The sequence below is a fragment of the Mauremys mutica genome, chromosome 24 (assembly GCF_020497125.1).
Source record: "Mauremys mutica isolate MM-2020 ecotype Southern chromosome 24, ASM2049712v1, whole genome shotgun sequence".
Taxonomy (NCBI): domain Eukaryota; kingdom Metazoa; phylum Chordata; order Testudines; family Geoemydidae; genus Mauremys; species Mauremys mutica.
Window position 1 is genome coordinate 10,461,905 of NC_059095.1, and position 17,796 is coordinate 10,479,700.

Here is a 17,796-nt window from a genome sequence, read left to right on the forward strand (position 1 = left end):
CATTAACAAATGTTACTTTTCTATCCATCATGTGGTACATGATTAGTATCTACTAACAAGGCTCTAGGAACATGAAACCTTTCACAAAAATGTAGGAGTGCAAACACAGAAGGGGTCTACTCTAGCTGTGCAAGAGGAATTTATGCTGGGAACTCCAATTAATACTTCTGGGAATCCATGAAAACCCATTCCTCCAGTCAGGTATCAGGCTCCCCATACTGCTAGCATGGAAGCGCACATATATGCTTTAAATATTAGCTATAGAAATTCTGTATTACAAGTTGGCCATTCTCCCAATTTCCATTATGAGAAACTGACAAATATTAGAAATTCATAAAGCCAAAATCAACTGCTCTACTGTACCTTGTGTTTGCAATTCTTTCTTTCCATTCTTCTGAGAGGAAGTCACCTCTTTCCAGCTATAAAAAAAATAGACAAAAATTTGAATGTCTTTCAGCTTTGTACATGGCAAGGCTAACATACTAGACACAGTGATGCTGGTTATGAATAGGGCCACTTGAAATCTTCAGGAAATGCCTCAGGGAGAAAACTACCCCATGTCCCTTCAAACAACTCCATTCACTCCCCAAGACAAGGAGACACCTCCCTTTCCACTGCCCACTCCCTATATATCCAGATGTCCTTTTACCCTCAAGGAGGAGCTAATCAGTTACTGCCCAACATCCAAATATTGCAACACCACAAAAGATTTTATTGACTCACTGGCTTCTCTACTGACTTATCACTGCAGTATCCAAGCTCATCACATACATTAAATGAACGCATCTTCTCAAACCCCCTTTGTGTGTGTCTCGTGTGTGTTGGGGGGGGGGGGGAGAATCATCCCCATTTTACAGATGGGGAACTGAAGCATGAAGATTTAGGCCAAAATCTGAAAACATGTCCACTAGTTTAGATTTCCTCAATGGTGGGTGCTCACCTTGACACCCCTAGGACCTGATTTTTCAGGGACGCTGAGCGTCTTCAGCAACCATTGACTTCCACGGCAGCCTGCACAGAGCAGGCCTGCACAACTCATAAAGCGGCGAGGGCCACATTCCTCCAAAGAAAACAGCTGAGGGCCGAAACCTCCCGGCCCCGCAGAAACACCCCGCCCCAGGGCCGCCCAGCCCTGCGGAAACAAGCCCTCCTTCCCCAGCGCTGCCCCACCAAAACAGCTGTGGGCCAAAAAGGAAGGTTGGGGGTGGGGAGGTTTTGATTTTAAATCAACCAGGGGCTCCCAGCTGAAGAGGTGGCTGGGAGCCCTCAGGGGCAAATTAAAGGGCCCGGGGCTCCGGCGGCTGGGGGACCCGGCAGGGCCGGCTCTAGGTTTTTTGCTGCCCCAAGCAAAAAAAAAATTGGCTACCCCCCGTCCCAGCCCTGGGCTCCCCTGCTGCCCCAGTCCTGGGCTCTCCCCCCACCCACACCCAGCGCTGGGCTTCCCCCTTTCCTCCCCACCAGTGCCCTCCCCCCACCTCGCTGCTGCCCCAGCCCTGGGCGCCCCACCCCCAAACCTCCTGCAGCCCCAGCCCTGGGACACTGGTAACTCGCTCCCAGGGTGGGTTATTCAGCAGGAATTTTGGATGTGCACAAAACAGACAGGATTGGTTCCCATATGGTTACAGAGCTGCAGTAAAGTGGAACAATTTTCAGCTTGTGTGATTGGAGGATATCTGGATGCATATTATAAGACTGTCCTCCATAAATGAGGAAAAGTTGAGGTGCCTTTATTATTCTTTTGTTCCACTCTTTCTTTCTATGGGGAATTTGCCAATGCGATATCACTGTCTTCCTTTTAAACAAACAAAAAGGCAATGGCTGTTGAAAATAGCAATTCCAGTCCTAATAAGCATTTCTTGCTCAATTTTATCCTACTTTTTCTATAGCAAGTTACAGTGGATCAGTATATTTGATTTGGGAGAAATGAAATAACAGCTGCCCAAACTGAGCTTGAGCACTCCTGAATTTTGAGGTGTTCAAATCTGGAAGGCAGGTGCTGGGGGGGAGGGGGGGCTGTGGGCTCCGCGGGGGAGCATGGCAGCAACGTGTCTGGAGCTGCATGGAGCCAGACGTGCTGGTCTGAGTGGCACAGTATGGGGGCTGGGGGTTGGAAAAGGGGTAGAGGGTTCTGGGGGGCAGTCAAGGGACAGGGAGCAGGGGGGGTTGGATGGGGCGGAGGTTCAGGGGGGGCAGTCAGGGGACAGGCAGCAGTTGGACAGGCATGGGAGTCTCAGGGATTCATCAGGGGACAGGTGGGGGTGAGGTCCTGAGGGGAAGTTGGGGGGAATCTCAGGAGGGGGCAGTTGGGGACAAGGAGAAGGGAGGCTTAGATAGGAGCTGGGGTCCCAAGGGGCAGTTAGAGGCAGGAGTCTCGGGAGGGGGCAATCGGGGGACAAGGAGCAGCGACATTTAGATAGGGGGTGGGGTCCTGGAGGGCAGTTAGGGCAGGGGTTCGTGGAGGGGGCAATCAGCGGCCGCGGGCAGGGATTTAAAGGGCTCTGGGCTCCCCGCGGCTGTGGGCAGCGCAGAGCCCTCTGACTCCCGGCCGCGGCTGAGATTTAAAAGGCTCTGGGCTCCCCGCGGCTGCGGGCAGCGCAGAGCCCTCTAACTCCCGGCCGCGGCTGGGATTCAAAGGGCTCTGGGCTGCCCGCAGAGCACTGTGTGGGGGGGATTCAGAATCCCCCTGCAGGCCGCACAGTGAGGCTCTGCGGGCCGGCCGTATGTTGTGCAGGCCTGGCACTACACCAAAGGCGCTACAGTGTCACAGTTACGCCGATGTAGCGCTTCTAGCGTAAACCTGCCCTAAGTTACCTTGATATTTGAAGTGTTCCCTAAAAATGACTAATTTGTAGTATTCCCTGGAATTACAATATGGAATATTGCAAATACTAAAATAGCTGCACTTGGTTAATTAAGGGAAGTATTTCCAATGGGGCTGGTTATGATAGATGTCTAGTATACTCAATTCCAGAGGCCACCCCACTGTAATATTGTGAAGTTCACAAAGAAACTACAATTGGACAGTTAGCTCTAGACCCACACAAGCCAAGGACAAATGAACAATTTGCCTGCTTTGAACAGCAGACTTCATGGTCCTAAATCCAAACTGCTAATACTTTACTGTTGCTGCCATAGCCTTTTAGTTATCTTAGTCTGCCTGAGTTGCCATCTGATTTTCTAGAAATTGTAGCCACCAGTATTACACATGGTGTCAGTCTGGGAGCGATTCCTATAAAATTCAAGCCTCCCTGAATACAATGGAATTTTATAATTAAAAAAAAAAAAAAGTTACTTCTGTTCCCAAATCAACACACTGAATTGATGGAACCTGAACTGCAGTCTGCACACTACAAGCATTGAAACATGGAACCTTTATTCGATTTCATTGTAAACAGAGTTTCATTAGACTCAAGATCCCTAGCAGAGTCCACTGGACACTGTTCTACTACTGGCCCATGTAAAATATCAGGTCTATATTTTCTGTGATTTGTTTCAAGTCTAAGTCCAATTCCACCAAAATTTAAGGCCTTCTTATCCCTGAGGAAGACCACCATAGACCTTTGTCTACACTAAGGACAGTCTCTAAAAAAACTTCCAGAATTGCTAATACTGGCACAGCTCCTCTTGGTGTTAGTGTTGGGAGTGCTGGATGGGTTGTCGGCATATTTAACACGATTATGTAATTCTGTGCAGTTATCTAAACAATGTGATGTTAGAAACACCAGCAGCTTGTCTATTAGGGTGCTCAATATCACTAATACCAGTGGAGCTGACCCAGTGTTGTCAGCGGTGGGAAGTTTTTAGAAAATTCCCCAAGCACAGACAGGGCAATAGAGTAGTCCTCTCTACCTGATGTGGAGATGAGACCACAATAATTCCCAACACCAGTAATTCACAGTGAATTTTACAGCGGGTGGTATACAGTCTCAGCAACTAAAACAGTGCTGGGATCCCTTCTATTTGTAGAGGGGAGGAGTTTGCAAAATCTTACAGTAAGGAACAATAAGTGTGTAACAGGGGAAAACCAATCAGACTCCAAGGTAAGAGAATGAACAAGATTCTTACAGCCCTATATTAGGAACTTTATAAATGAAAGCAGTTGGTCAGAAGACGAACTCCAAATGCAAATGGAGCTATCATTTCTGTCTCTAACCTCTAGGCTAAAATACTCATTGTAAGCACAATGCCTACAAACCCATTTTATAATCATTCAGTGCCGTTAAATAGAAGGATTAACTCTACCTTAAATCCATGCTCTCTTATTGCAGAATAAACTTCATTTTAGGGATTGGAATCAGATGGGAAGAGGAGCTAAGCCAAAAACTCCTGAACATTTTTAAAAGCTAAAAAATCATGCGACACCAGAGAGGCTGGAAAATACATTATTCAAACACACACTTAAGTACATATATTTTTTAGGCTCTGCCACCACCACCACCACCTAAAAGGACACTTTCAATTTAATTGTCTGAAAGTCTTGCACACTTCTGTCTCAAAGTCTTATCTATCATTGTTACAGGTAATATCTCAAATGACTAACTAAAAGACAGAGGCAAAACAAGTCTCTGTTTCTGTTTACTTTGTACATTTGACATCTATGTGTGTTGAGTCAGTTTCATGGTTTCCCCATGTCTAGTCAGTTTCTCCTGTTTGTGTGGCGCTTTCCAAGAATAACCTGAGAGAAAGCACAGACCATAAAGCCAACCATTTAGTTGGAGGACTCGGGCTGGAAGTTGCATCTGAAACTATGTTTAAATTATTTATTTATTTAAACTGATTACATTTCCAGTCCCTATAAAAATGGCTGTGACCTAACCATATATGGAGTTATCTTGCCTGTGCAAACAGGAAAAGAGTGTTTTAACCAAATGGAGGAATTATGTTTTAACCCTGATAAGCCACATACCAGGGCTAAACATGAAAATGTTTTTCCTGTCTTCCCAGCCAAGTAGCCGCCATATTATAATTCAAGTGGACCACACAACCACGTTCAAACATGGTTATTTTTGTATCGTAGAAGCTAACCCACATTTAGCCAGTGCTTGGGTAAAATCTGCACCAGAAATGGGAAACTGCCATTAAAAGAGGTAGTCATTTTGGCCTCATCTACACTACAAAAATAGCCATGGTTAAACGTGGCTGTGGCCCAATTGTGTTATAAAACAGGGGTTCTCAACCTTTTTCTTTCTGAGCCCCCCCCCCCCAACATGCTATAAAAACTCCATGGCCCGCCTGTGTCACAATAATGGGTTTTCTGTAGATAAAAGCCAGGGCCGGCATGAGGGGGTAGCAAGCAGAGCAATTGCCTGGGGCCCCACACCACAGGGGCCCCCATAAAACTACACTGCTCAGGCTTCGGCTTTAGCCTCAGGTGGCAGGGCTCAGGGCCCCGTCTTCAACCCCATGTGGCACGGCTTCGGCTTTCTGCCCTGGGCCCCAGTGAGTCTAATGCTGGCCCCACTTCGCTGGCCCCCTGAAACCTGCTCACAACCCCCCAGGAGGCCTCAGACCCCTGGTTGAGAACCACTGTTATAAAAGTTTCTCATCTCCAGTTAGTAGGTAACTGGTACATTTCTCATTATGGAAGCAAGGAAAAGGACTCTGCACCAGTGATCCACCACCACTTATTTAAAAGCAGTGTGGAAATTATGTGATGCGTGAGAACATAAGAACGGCCATACTGAGTCAGACCAAAGGTCCATATAACCCATATAACCGTCTTCCGACAGTGGCCAATGCCAGGTGCCCCAGAGGGAATGAACAGAACAGGTAATCACCGAGTGATCCATCCCGTCGCCCATTCCCAGCTTCTGGCAAACACAGGCTCGGGACACCATCCCTGCCCAGCCTGGCTAACAGCCATTGATGGACCTATCCTCCATGAACTTATCTAGCTCATTTTTTAAACCCTGTTATAGTTTTGGCCTTCACAACATCCTCTGGCAAAGAGTTCCACACGTTGACTGTGTGTTGTGTGAAAAAATACTTCCTTTTGTTTGTTTTAAACCTGCTGCCTATTAATTTCATTTGGTGACCCCTAGTTCATGTGTTATGAGAAGGAATAAATAATACTTCTTTATTTACTTTCTCCACACCAGCCATGATTGTATAGACCTCAATCATATCCTCCCTTAGTTGTCGTCAAACCATTTACGGGCTTATATCCCTACTGTAGCAGTATCCCTCCAGCCAACAAGGCGGGAGAACTGCCTGCTGCGAAGTTTGATGGTATGAGATGCTTTTTAATTATTATTTTGGGAAGTGAAGAGCATTAACCACCCATCATCCCTCAAGTCATAGTTCCCTAGTAGTGCTACTGACCTTCACCAGCCCGAAGGGAGAACGCAAGTATCCCCAAAGTCACTCTTAAACTGAGATCTCCCAACAGTACCCAAAACAAGTGGCACACACAAGAATCCCCAAGTTTCATTTGGAACAAGATCTGGTAAGGAAATTTGAGCTCTTCCTTGGTAATTAAACAGCTACACAGCCAGCTTCTGATGGGTTACTGCATAGCTTAAGTACAGAATGCTGTACGGTCGAGGTCACACAGGAAAGCCACAGCCTGTCAGTGTGAGATGGCAAGAGCAGCAGTAGGGATGCACTCAGTCTCTTCCAATCAGTGTACCCACCCCCACAGTGCTCTCTCTCACACATAGAAATTTAATCTCCTTAGTGAATAATGAATGGAAAGGACCATCTGTAATGCAGATATTTTCATCTGATTAGACAACGCAGGGGACCTGCTTTATCTAAACGGATAATTAGCTCACTGAAATCCACTTCAGAGAGCAGCCAGCCCCCATTGTTTCTAAATTTAGAAGCAGAGACAGGTTTTCCCTCCAGTTTTCAGACAGATAGGTTGGCTCTTCAGAGACTGCAGGAATATGCTCACAGTAGCTGATGTCTCCAGCTCAAAGCAAACTGGCAGGTCACACCCATAGGAAGCAACAAGAAACACACTACTGCAGGTCTATATTCATTATAACGGATAACAACAGCTGCTTCTGAAGGCCAAGTCCCCTTTCCCAGAGCTTTGGGCTCCAAAATATAACAGCAGCTAACAGACCTGTGTTGGAAGGCTCTGTGGTAAAGCTCTGACTGCACAACGCCATAAATACACAAAGTCTCATTCTAACAGTCTCAGGGCAAAGTGCTTGGCTCACAAAAACAGTTAATTCTGCCTGGAAAAGTACACATGGTTATTTTTAAGCCCCTGTTCGTTGCAAAAATAACTAGAGGCAATAATCCAAACCTCTGAAACGTGGCATCATGTCAAAGCCACAGGGGACGTTTGGAGGGCTTTTCAAATACCAAAACATCGAGTTTCCCGCTGAAATAGGGCATTCAAAAATATCTAGGACAAATACACATCCTGCCCACACCCTTACTGCAGAGAACTCACTGTTAGGCAATGGAAGCTTTTAAGCACAGGCAATGACAGTTATGTGTCTACAAAATACATCAGTGCAAGTGATATCAAGGAAGCTTGAGATACTGATTAGTGCTGTACAAAACTCACTGTTTTTGTTCTGAAGCAAGACTTTTGTGAAAAAGGCAACACATGGCATCCAGGACACACCCAAGCCTACCAGAAAAGCTAGGTGAGGCCTGCGGGCTACAAGAGAGAGGGAGAAAAGACACTGCTGTAGGGACTACACATATTAATGCACCCCAGCTCATTTGTGGGGTTGGGACAGGGTGAGTAAATACCTAGGCGAGTGAGATTTCCTTCTATGATACAGTCTGCTTGAGTGAGAGAGATAAAGCAAGTGCACAACTCTAAGCAGCCATTAGACCTATCTTCAGTCTCAGTGAAATTTGGAAAGTTAGACTCAGACATATATTATAATACATAGGGCTGCCATGAGTGCAAGGGACTGGACTAGATGACCTCTCAAGGTTCCTTCCAGTCCTACGATTCTCTGATCTGGATTTCCTGTTCTTCATTCCCAGCCCTCGTACCTCCCACACCAAAGCATTGGGAAGGCTGGAAAAATAATGCTATGATCCAATCCACTCTTAAAAAGCCAAACCCAGACAAACAAGGTTTTGCAAAATAAAAAAGTGAACCCTAGTTTTACCCTCATCTTCAACCAAATTTACACCAGTGTTCGCACTGGGTTTAAAAGTTCATTAAGGCAACTCTGGAGCAGACCACTTGCTGTATGGATGCCCCCAAAACACCACTACATTCCAGCAGGGATCTGGGGACTACAAATGGCTACGGTAGGACTCCATGGAAACTTGTATAACTCCACTAGAGGTGGGGTCAGGAAAGATTACACGCTGTATAACATTGACCTACACCCCTGCCTTACCTTAAGAGTTTGCATGTTTTCCTTCACTTTACGCCAAGGCTCAGGGCTTGGAAAGAATTTTCCCCTATGGCTAGAGCAAGCTCTTTCTGGCAGAAGGGAAGGGCAAAGGAATTGCTCTGTCATCAATCCAGACCAAACCAGAAAAAGCTAAGCCTTTCACCATACTGAAAATTAAACGTGTGAATTTGGCATCTTCTTTTCCTCCAGCCAGCTTTGCAAGTTTGCACACAACTCCTCTCCTGATGTACACGTATCACTGAATACACCCTTTTTTATTAGGGAGATGGTAAGACAACAGGTGGGAGGCATTTGAGAACACAGAACTCATTACAAAGATACTCTGGGAAGAACACTCAGGCACTTTTTTCTAAGTGGCTCCTCAAATGTTATGTCCTATATACCTGGATATTGTTCTGAATTTGGATCCACGTGGGGATATTTACATTTGGAAATTATGAAGTACCATATGTCTGTGTTAACTGCAATACTGAGTTTCTAAGCTTTAATTTGATAACTGAACATGTGCAGAAATTCCCCAAGAAAGACTATGTAATTATCCAGTTCTAATCACCTAAGAAAAATGCTATTTCCTTGGGACAACAGTTACCCTGAAAAAAAGTTTGAAACTAACCTTGCAAACTTTCAAGGAACTAGTTCCAGTTTCATGGAAATAGACACTAGAAAATGTTCTTTTACAGTCAAAAACAAAGAATTATTAGATAACGAATGGGGTTTAGGTTTGTAGCGGAACACTCTTGTCCAAAAGACTCAAGGTGACTCACAGTGGGATACGGTGTCCTAAGAAACAATGTGAAGGCACTAATAGCCACAGATGGTGGGTTTTTCCAAGTGGTATATATTTTCACAGAAAGGGGAGAAAAGAGCAACCTCTCTCCTCCAATTTCTCCAGTCTTCTGCTCTCTCCTGCCCAAAATACCTTTAAGTTTCAGTGATAACCCATTATTAGCAGCTGTAGCTCAGCAAGTGCCTTGGACTCCAAAATGCCTCAAGATGTTTTGCACCAGCTGGAGAACTTTACAATGCAATTATCGATTGAAAAGTGACAATGTTAAAATGGCATCTGCTTACTCAACAGATCTGCCTCTGTATTCTGACTGTGCAAATTCTGTATGCTGACTCTTCTCACTAAAACGTATTTTATTCCTTTTTATTCTTGTTAGCACTGGAGACCAAATGCAATGGGAATGCAGAAGAGCAACCTAGATATTTTGTTTACTTATTTGTTTAGGTCTGTGAATCAAGAGAATTCTTAACTGAGTTCTGATTTCAGAATCCATTGCTGATGATGATGCTCCATCCAGAAGAGAACACAATTCAGTTCTCAAATTCCAGGCCACATTTGAGGGACCGGACTAGGGAAGACCCATCACCTGACTTGTAAACTGAGCGCACTGGATATGGAGTCAATGTGAACACCAAGATGTTATTCTGTCAGTCATCTTTCAGAGTACAAACACAGAGCCAGTTGTACTAGAATCGAACTATGGATACCTAGCTGTGAACAAAAAATAAATAAAATACATGCAGGAGGAACAGCAGGATTTACTGCTGTCTCGCGTCTGTCACAGTTTTGACTTTTGGAGCAAGGCAGCAACAATATGCATGAACTTAATACCACTGTCCATATAATGTATACAAAGCAGCAGCTAGGATCGGAGACTTGTTCCCACAAATTTCTGCCAATCTTCCCCTCTTCCCCCCCAACTCTTTAGTCTTCTGAAAATATTTAACTTTATAATTTTTAATCCAATTGCTTGGAATGGAATTTATACAGTTAAAATCTAGCTGGTCACAAACTACTCCAGTCCTTAGTCATATTGATGATGACTGTCACCGACGGGGCTCTCGAGAACCCCCTGAAAACATCTAAAGTGCCCCTTCTCTGAGATATTGGGTGATGGTAACCAAGCCATTTTACAAGCAGCAAAAGAGGGCTCTCAAGTGCAGTTGCACTGTCTATCACCACTACATTCCATACACTCAGATGAAGCTTTTCAGCCTTGTGCCTTCCAATGCATTCTAGTCACGGTGGTAACAGCCTGTATTACTACACAGGTAATAGATGGAATTACTGTCTTACTGCCAAAGACAAGATGGCTTCTCAGCATGTTGCCATGTGGGAGAACTAAATATAGAAGGATTTGGGACTCATTTCCATTACCCAATGTCCATGCCACAAACATTATGAAAAGAGTCCATTGCAATCCACCAAGAAGGGCATATCCTTAGCTAAGATATGTTGACTTTGGGGAAAATTGTTCATTATCTGATCCTTGTCAGGGTAGAGATGCACATACATATACTGCCAGCAGATTAGTGATGAAAAAGAGGTGTTAGAAGCAAAAAAAAAAAGAGCGAGTAAAAATTTGCCATGTATGATAAGGGGGTGGAAATGAGAACATTTTCAAACCTAGTTGACCTAATGTTAGAAGCCTAAATCCATATTTAGGCATCTATATAGAACAGTGGTTTTCAAACTATTTGTATTGGCCACCCCTTTCACCCAGCAAGCCTCTGAGTGTGACCCCACTTATAAATTAAAAATGAGAGGGAAGTAATCTCATTTACTGGGGGCTCAGAGCTGCCAGCCTCATGAAGCTGGCCACTTGTGACCTCCTGAGGGGTCACAAGATGGTTACATGGGGGTCTCAACCCCCCAGTCTGAGAACCCCAATATAGAAGGTGACCTGATTTTTAGTGGTGCCATGAACCCCAGCTGTCATTGACTTCAATGGGAGTTCAGCTGCTCAAAAGTGTTGAAAAAGCAAGACACGTATTTGGGAGCCTAACTTTAGGCACGCAAGTTTGAAAATGTTGGCCCCAGTCCTTACCATTGAAGGAAACGTTATAAAAGCCAAAGATCTGAACAAAAATAAGCAGTCTTGTTTCCATTATAGTGTCAGATTATGCCATATGTAATATACAATGTGGCAATATTCGGAGCCTAATGCAATGAATATATATTCAGTATTTCAGTCTAGGTTCCTTCCCTAGTCTTTAAATTAACGGATCATAAGTGAAATATCTTCAGTAAATATTTCTTTCATATAATGCCAGCTGGGTAGCACCCTGGAAGACTGCCATATGGCCATTTCCTGGGAAGGAAGGCCTGCATAGAGTTTCACAGCAGGAAAGAGTTTGCAGCCTTGACATTAATCCAACTGCAAACTACTCCTACCATGGAATCAGCATACATCTAAAGGAATAGTGCCACACACTATATGTCAGTTTCCACAAGAGGATATTTTGAGACAGGCAACATTGTCACCTTAATCCAGCAGATGGCCTACTTCTCAAGAAGAAATAGGAGAGCCCTTACATTACAAGGCTGGTCACTGGTTATTAGAGTATTATGAGTCTTGAGTTCTCTGCAAATGAAAAATTAATGTATCCCTCCTTCATGCCAAACCCTGGCTACCAAAAAGAGGCCATTTGATAATATTGGGAAATTCAAAGGCAAGTGGACCAGACTGGTCCAATAGCTTAGCCGTAGAGCTGTGTGCAAAAATCACATGAGAGACCATGGTCTGTTTCCTGGTCAATTCCTCCCAGGCTAGGAGTGCTGCAGTGGTAGCTAGCTGAAATCTCAGAGAAGGGAAGATTCCAATGGCAATTCCTCCGAATGATTAGGGAACAACACTGACCCAAATCAACCCTCCTTGACTAGAAGCATGGCAGCTATGGGACCTGAAATTATATTTTATTTAATTTATTTATATATATTATTATTATTATTATTATTATATTTTTTTTAAAGAGGAGGTTGAGATAAAGACACAAACAAGCAGGGGTATTCTCAGGGTTCTGAGACAGCCACTAGAGAACAGGATTACATGAATTTCTCACAGGTAAATGGCTAATCAGGGAGCAATTGTCTTAATGTTGTTTGAATGTGGGAGCAGAAAACAGCTTGAGTAATGAGAGTTTATAAGAAAGTCTTCCAAGAATTTCTGCAAACCTCAATAACATTCCCAGTAACACACACCAAATGTCAAGTGAGTCAAGAGGAGGGCTCTGGGAAGATGTATTTTAGAGAGCATCACTCAGCAGCAGCAAGATAAAGGCCAGGAAGCTGCTTCTTGTCTGGGGAAGGGGAGGAGGGGGACCTGTAAATTCTAAACATCAGTAATGATTAGTGGAGCACAAAGATTTTCAGCTGAGTTTCACTCACTGTGTATTCTGCATGTTTTTTCCCATACCATTTCATCCACTTTCTGAACTCTCTGTCCATCGTCTAGAAGAGAGAGGAAAAACAAAACCACCCATTAGGACATCTCGCAATAGCAGTTATATGATAGTGAGAGGAGAAGAGACAAGTCTGACAATGCTCACAGGCCTGTAAGAGTTCTTTGCCATTAACACGTGAATGGGACTGCTGAAAAATCATATAGACACATGCTGAAGGTCTACGCTTCTAGTTCCCATGGGGAAACTCCTTTACTTGACCGGGGCCAAGGGATCAAAGCTTACTTACTCTCTTCTCCCCTCCCCAGGGAAACCTTAAAGACACTTTGAGTTGACACTGCTCAGTAGTCTACCAAGGATGGTGCAACTGTTGCTGCATAATCCCAGAGCAAGCAGAAGGCAGTGAACGTAGTCCTACTGGAGCCCAGATAGCGAAGGGGGGGTAAAGACAGGTCTGCTAGGGCGAACGAGAAAGCAGAAGTAGACATGCTTCTTTCAGTTGCTATTGCAGTTGCTTTGCAACACACTGCCAGCAGCTGGAGGGTGTACTTTGATCTATTACTAAAGAGACTAAGGTTGCATAGGATAACAGGCACCTATGGTTCAAACTCAACTAGTTGGCAGTGGGTTCCATTGCCAGACACAGGAGAAAGGAGCTGAAAATCCTTCACATCCAGACAGTCTGGGGCTAATGAGAAGCAGCACCACTATTTGTCTAAAATCTTATCCTTTCCTATAAATTGTGGGTATAGAGGACATGAGTAGTGGTAGTGAGGGTCAGTTATACCTATTCACCCCATTTAAAACTAAAACGGACATGTACTGGGAATAGCGAGAAAGTGTAACAATTTATGACCTACTGTAACTGCAAAATTGGGTCCACATATACAGGGCTCAGACTGGGAGGAAATAAATGGTATTCAAGTTTCATCCACCATCCCAAACTCCACTTACAGTCTCAGATCAACTGGAGGTTTCTGATGTTATGTCAGCTGTGAAACATTTTTTGCTGACATTTGTATTCCCATTAGGCTTCAGAGTTAACACACCCAGTTAACAACAAGACAGTTCACACCACTCAGAAATATTGTTTCAATCTCCAGAGTCAAAAGACAGTGAAACAACAGTTCACATTTTGGAAGATTTTCTTCAAAACCACAGACTAGAAACTTAGGGTTTCCCCTCCCATTTAACTGGAAGCTTAAAACCTGTATAAAGTGATGCAGTAGCCAGAGAACTGTTACTATGGACAAATTCCACTACAAGCTCAGTACAATCGCTGACACAAAACATCTGTTGAGAAAAAAAGTGAGCCAATCTAAATGCAGCAAGAAGCAGATAGGCTATTTAAGAGTAGATTCACACATTCTTAAATTGCAGCAGTTGTCAAGTCAATAATCTAATGGACAGCCATTTATAAGTGCAAGGATAATATGGTATACTTTTAGGGTGACCAGATGTCCCGATTTTACAGGGACAGTCCCGATATTTTGGGATTTTTCTTATATACGTGCCCATTACCCCTCACACTGTGTCCTGATTTTTTCATACTTGCTATCGGGTCACCCTATATACTTTATTCACCCAATAAAGTCATAAAATACTTGACAGGGCATTATTAAAAAGGGACACCATCAGGATTAGTACTCCTAACAATTTATATTCTCTTCATGCACTTGCAAAGTTTATGTAATTCTTTATTGCCTGCTTGTCATTTACAGTATGGCCCCTTCACACTGTTCTGTGTAAATGGTCCATAAACAAAACTCTGGCCCCATATGTATTTTCTCTCACAAGTAAGTGGTTTTTAAATAGTGATGACTACTAAATAAAGAGCCAGGAACCTAGCCTTTGTGAGCTTCTCTAAAATAAGCCTGACTGCTCATGCAAAGAGGTGAGGGAGAAAGATTTGGTAAAAGTGTTCCAGCTTGAAATTTCCAAGGGATTACTATGAAGAGCAAGGACAAATTATTTCCTAGGCCCTTCTATGGCACTCATGATAGCATCAGAGCCTTTTACCTATATCCTTGAAAAGAAAGCGCTAAAGCTTAAGCAGCTAAAGTTTGTGTTTGAAACAGACCAAAGTCCACTAGGTTGAACAAGGAGTTAAAGGCATGACGCTCTGTGCAACCTACTGGAGGAAGTACAAAATTCTTATTGCAAGGCTTGACCGACTTTTATTGTTTGCTTGCAACTCATTTGGGTTCCATGTTTCCCTTGGAGTCGATTAACTTTGCAAGTCCCCATTGACACAGAATTAATGGAAGTGTAAAGAAAATCACTTGCCTAAGTACAACTGCCTTATTATGAGACGTTGTCGTAAGTACTTAATTTGGGTACATACTGAGCATTGCTATTAACTGAATACTCCAGTGCAATCGATAGGTCTCGGTTACTCGGCAGCTCCAGCTATATTAACATTTTTAGTATCTAAGCTCAATGGTTTGAGAGTTAGGGCTGCTAAAGGACATTCTTAGCGTGATCCGGATTTCAGCTTTTTTTAAAAAGATTACGAGTTTCAGCTATTCTGTCTCCCAATACTCTGATCTTGCTCAACTCCTTCCCTAGATGCGTTCAACCCTACACAGCATTAGCCTCTGTGACACAGCCCTTTCAAAGTCCCATTCCAGACCTGAGTAGGGTCCTGAAATCCACAGCTTAGGCAGTACGGTGTCTGGGTTAAACCTGCATCTTCCCTTTTGACTTTTGTTCCCTTTGTATAAACTTCCCATCACCACGCAGCTTCACTCCGCCTGGTTTTCTCTCAGGCCTGAGCTAAGCTCTCTTCAGAGACCAGTTAACGATATTTCTGATCACTCGGTGAGCATTGCCAGTGAGCAATAGGAAGCACAAAACCCCCTCATCGTTTGCATCACTGCTGTGCTTCCAGTCCTTATTGACTTAAGGAGCCACAGTGTTTAGGATTCAAACTCAGGATTCCTACTTTGTAATGCATAGCAGTTACCTGCGAGACATAAGATATTGAACCAGCTCTGGAATCAAACACTTACAATCTCATACTCCCCGAGATGTAACTCACCTCAGCATATTTGGCTGGAATATCAGCTTTCTCCACACCATAGTGATGTTTGCAGTTTGTGGCAGCAGCAACTTGAAGCACCACCTGACCCACACCTGCAAGTAAAGAAAAAGACAGTTATAGTAAAAAAGCCCCCCTATACACAGGAAACTGCTTCTAAAACAAAGACCAAGATGTATGCAAGGATTCCTATGCGACTTTGCACAACATCTGTGTCAATTCCCCACCCAAAAAAGTGTGGATAATGCATCTCTCCCTCTCACCTTTTGTCTTGTCTATTCAGACTAAGCTCTTCAGGGCAGGGACTGTCTCTTTCTATAAGAATGTACAGTACCTAGCACAATAGCCACTCCCATAATACAAATAAGGACAAGTGCCGAGTCCTGCACTTCGGATGGAAGAATCCCATGCACTGCTACAGACTAGGAACCGAATGGCTAGGCAGCATTTCTGCAGAGAAAGACCTAGGGGTTACGGTGGATATGAGTCGACAGTGTGTCCTTGTTGCCAAGAAGGCTAACGGCATTTTGGACTGTATAAGTAGGGGCACTGCCAGCAGATTGAGGGATGTGATCATTCCCCTCTATTTGACATTGGTGAGGCCTCATCTGGAGTACTGTGTCCAGTTTTGGGCCCCACATTACAAGAAGGATGTGGAAAAATTGGAAAGAGTCCAGCAGAGGGCAACAAAAATGATTAGGGGGCTGGAGCACATGACTTATGAGGAGAGGCTGAGGGAACTGGGATTGTTTAGTCTGCAGAAGAGAAGAGTGAGGGGGGATTTGATAGCTGCTTTCAACTACCTGAAAGGGGGTTCCAAAGAGGATGGATCTAGACTGTTCTCAGTGGTAGCAGATGACAAAACAAGGAGTAATGTCTCAAGTTGCAGTGGGAGAGGTTTAGGTTGGATATTAGGAAAAACTTTCTCACTAGGAGGGTGGTGAAGCACTGGAATGGGTTCCCTAGGGAGGTGGTGGAATCTCCTTCCTTAAAGGTTTTTAAGGTCAGGCTTGACAAAGCCCTGGCTGGGATGATTTAGTTGGGGATTGGTCCTGCTTTGAGCAGGGGGTTGGACTTGATGCCCTCCTGAGGTCCCTTCCAACCCTGATAGTCTATGATTCTATGAAATAATATAGCACATTGACTGATAAACGTATGACAATTTACATTACAAAAAATAGTTCCAACTTCAAAACTGTTACACGTCAATACCGGAGCCTATTTTCCACTAAAAAGACTTATGTCCTACAGGAAGTAAATAGGGATGTGTTTTGTTTCTGCAAGAAAACCAAAGAGCAGCTAGATAAATTTTGCAGTTTAAATCTCTCAGTATAATGGAGAGAGCTATAACAAAACATTTATACCGCATTTTCCTCATGATGGAAAATGCATACAAAAGTCTCAGCACATTAGGGAAAAAAATGCTAATACACAAGACAGAAGTTTATTTCCTAGTACAATAAAAAAAGATAATGATCAATACGCAAAGTAATTTCAAAAGCAATTGCTAAACTGCAAGACAAAACATTACTTAAAAATGTATCAACTTCCCATCACTCAGTCTCAATTATGTTTGCGACAGAGACTGCTCCAGCAGTAATTAGCTGCTATTCCCACACCTTGTCTGCACACATTACATCTCTTTGGCTGGGGGGAGGGGGGGGAAGAAGGGAGGGAATCACAACTAAATCTCTGCTTGCACACCTGACCCAGGTTTTGCCAAGTACATGGTAAATCTTTATAAGCTGTTGCGATCATTCTATATTTCTTACTGCAATTAATTACAACTGCCGATCAAACCATTTCTATATTCATTCTAATACCAAGTTTATCACTGTCTGTACTGGACTAATGTAAAATGCATTGTCTCACTAATGCACTTCTCATAGAATCATAGAGGAGCATAAGGGAAACAGAAATATTCAAGCCAAGCAGATAGCACATTTGCACAGAAAACACATTGTCGTTTTCCATTTCATCGATTGCCTGCAGGAAGTAGCACTAGTAATTGAGGAGGTGGTGCTCTTGCCATTAAATCATCATTGATGCCATACCCACTTTGGTATAACAGGGAACCACATGCTGACAGTCCTGTATAATAAATAATTGTATTACGGTAGCACCTAGAAGCCCCAATCAGGTTCTGGGCCCCATTTTGCTATGTACTGTATAAATAGAGTAAAATATGAATAAAAAGATGCAACTATTGAGTAACAAACAGAATGAGGG

The 17,796-nt window shown here is 43.6% G+C and overlaps 1 protein-coding gene across 7 annotated transcripts in view; it reads right to left on the reverse strand.

The window, feature by feature from the left end:
- DOT1L (DOT1 like histone lysine methyltransferase) overlaps positions 1-17,796 on the reverse strand; it is a 129,009-nt gene that overhangs the window by 48,939 nt on the left and 62,274 nt on the right. For all 7 annotated transcript variants that reach the window (XM_044998678.1, XM_044998676.1, XM_044998674.1 and 4 more), the window contains 3 exons: positions 15,568-15,662; positions 12,514-12,576; positions 364-419 (listed from right to left, as the gene is read on the reverse strand). In XM_044998678.1, the coding sequence (XP_044854613.1) occupies positions 364-419; positions 12,514-12,576; positions 15,568-15,662 (214 nt within the window). The remainder of the gene's footprint in view (positions 1-363; positions 420-12,513; positions 12,577-15,567; positions 15,663-17,796) is intronic.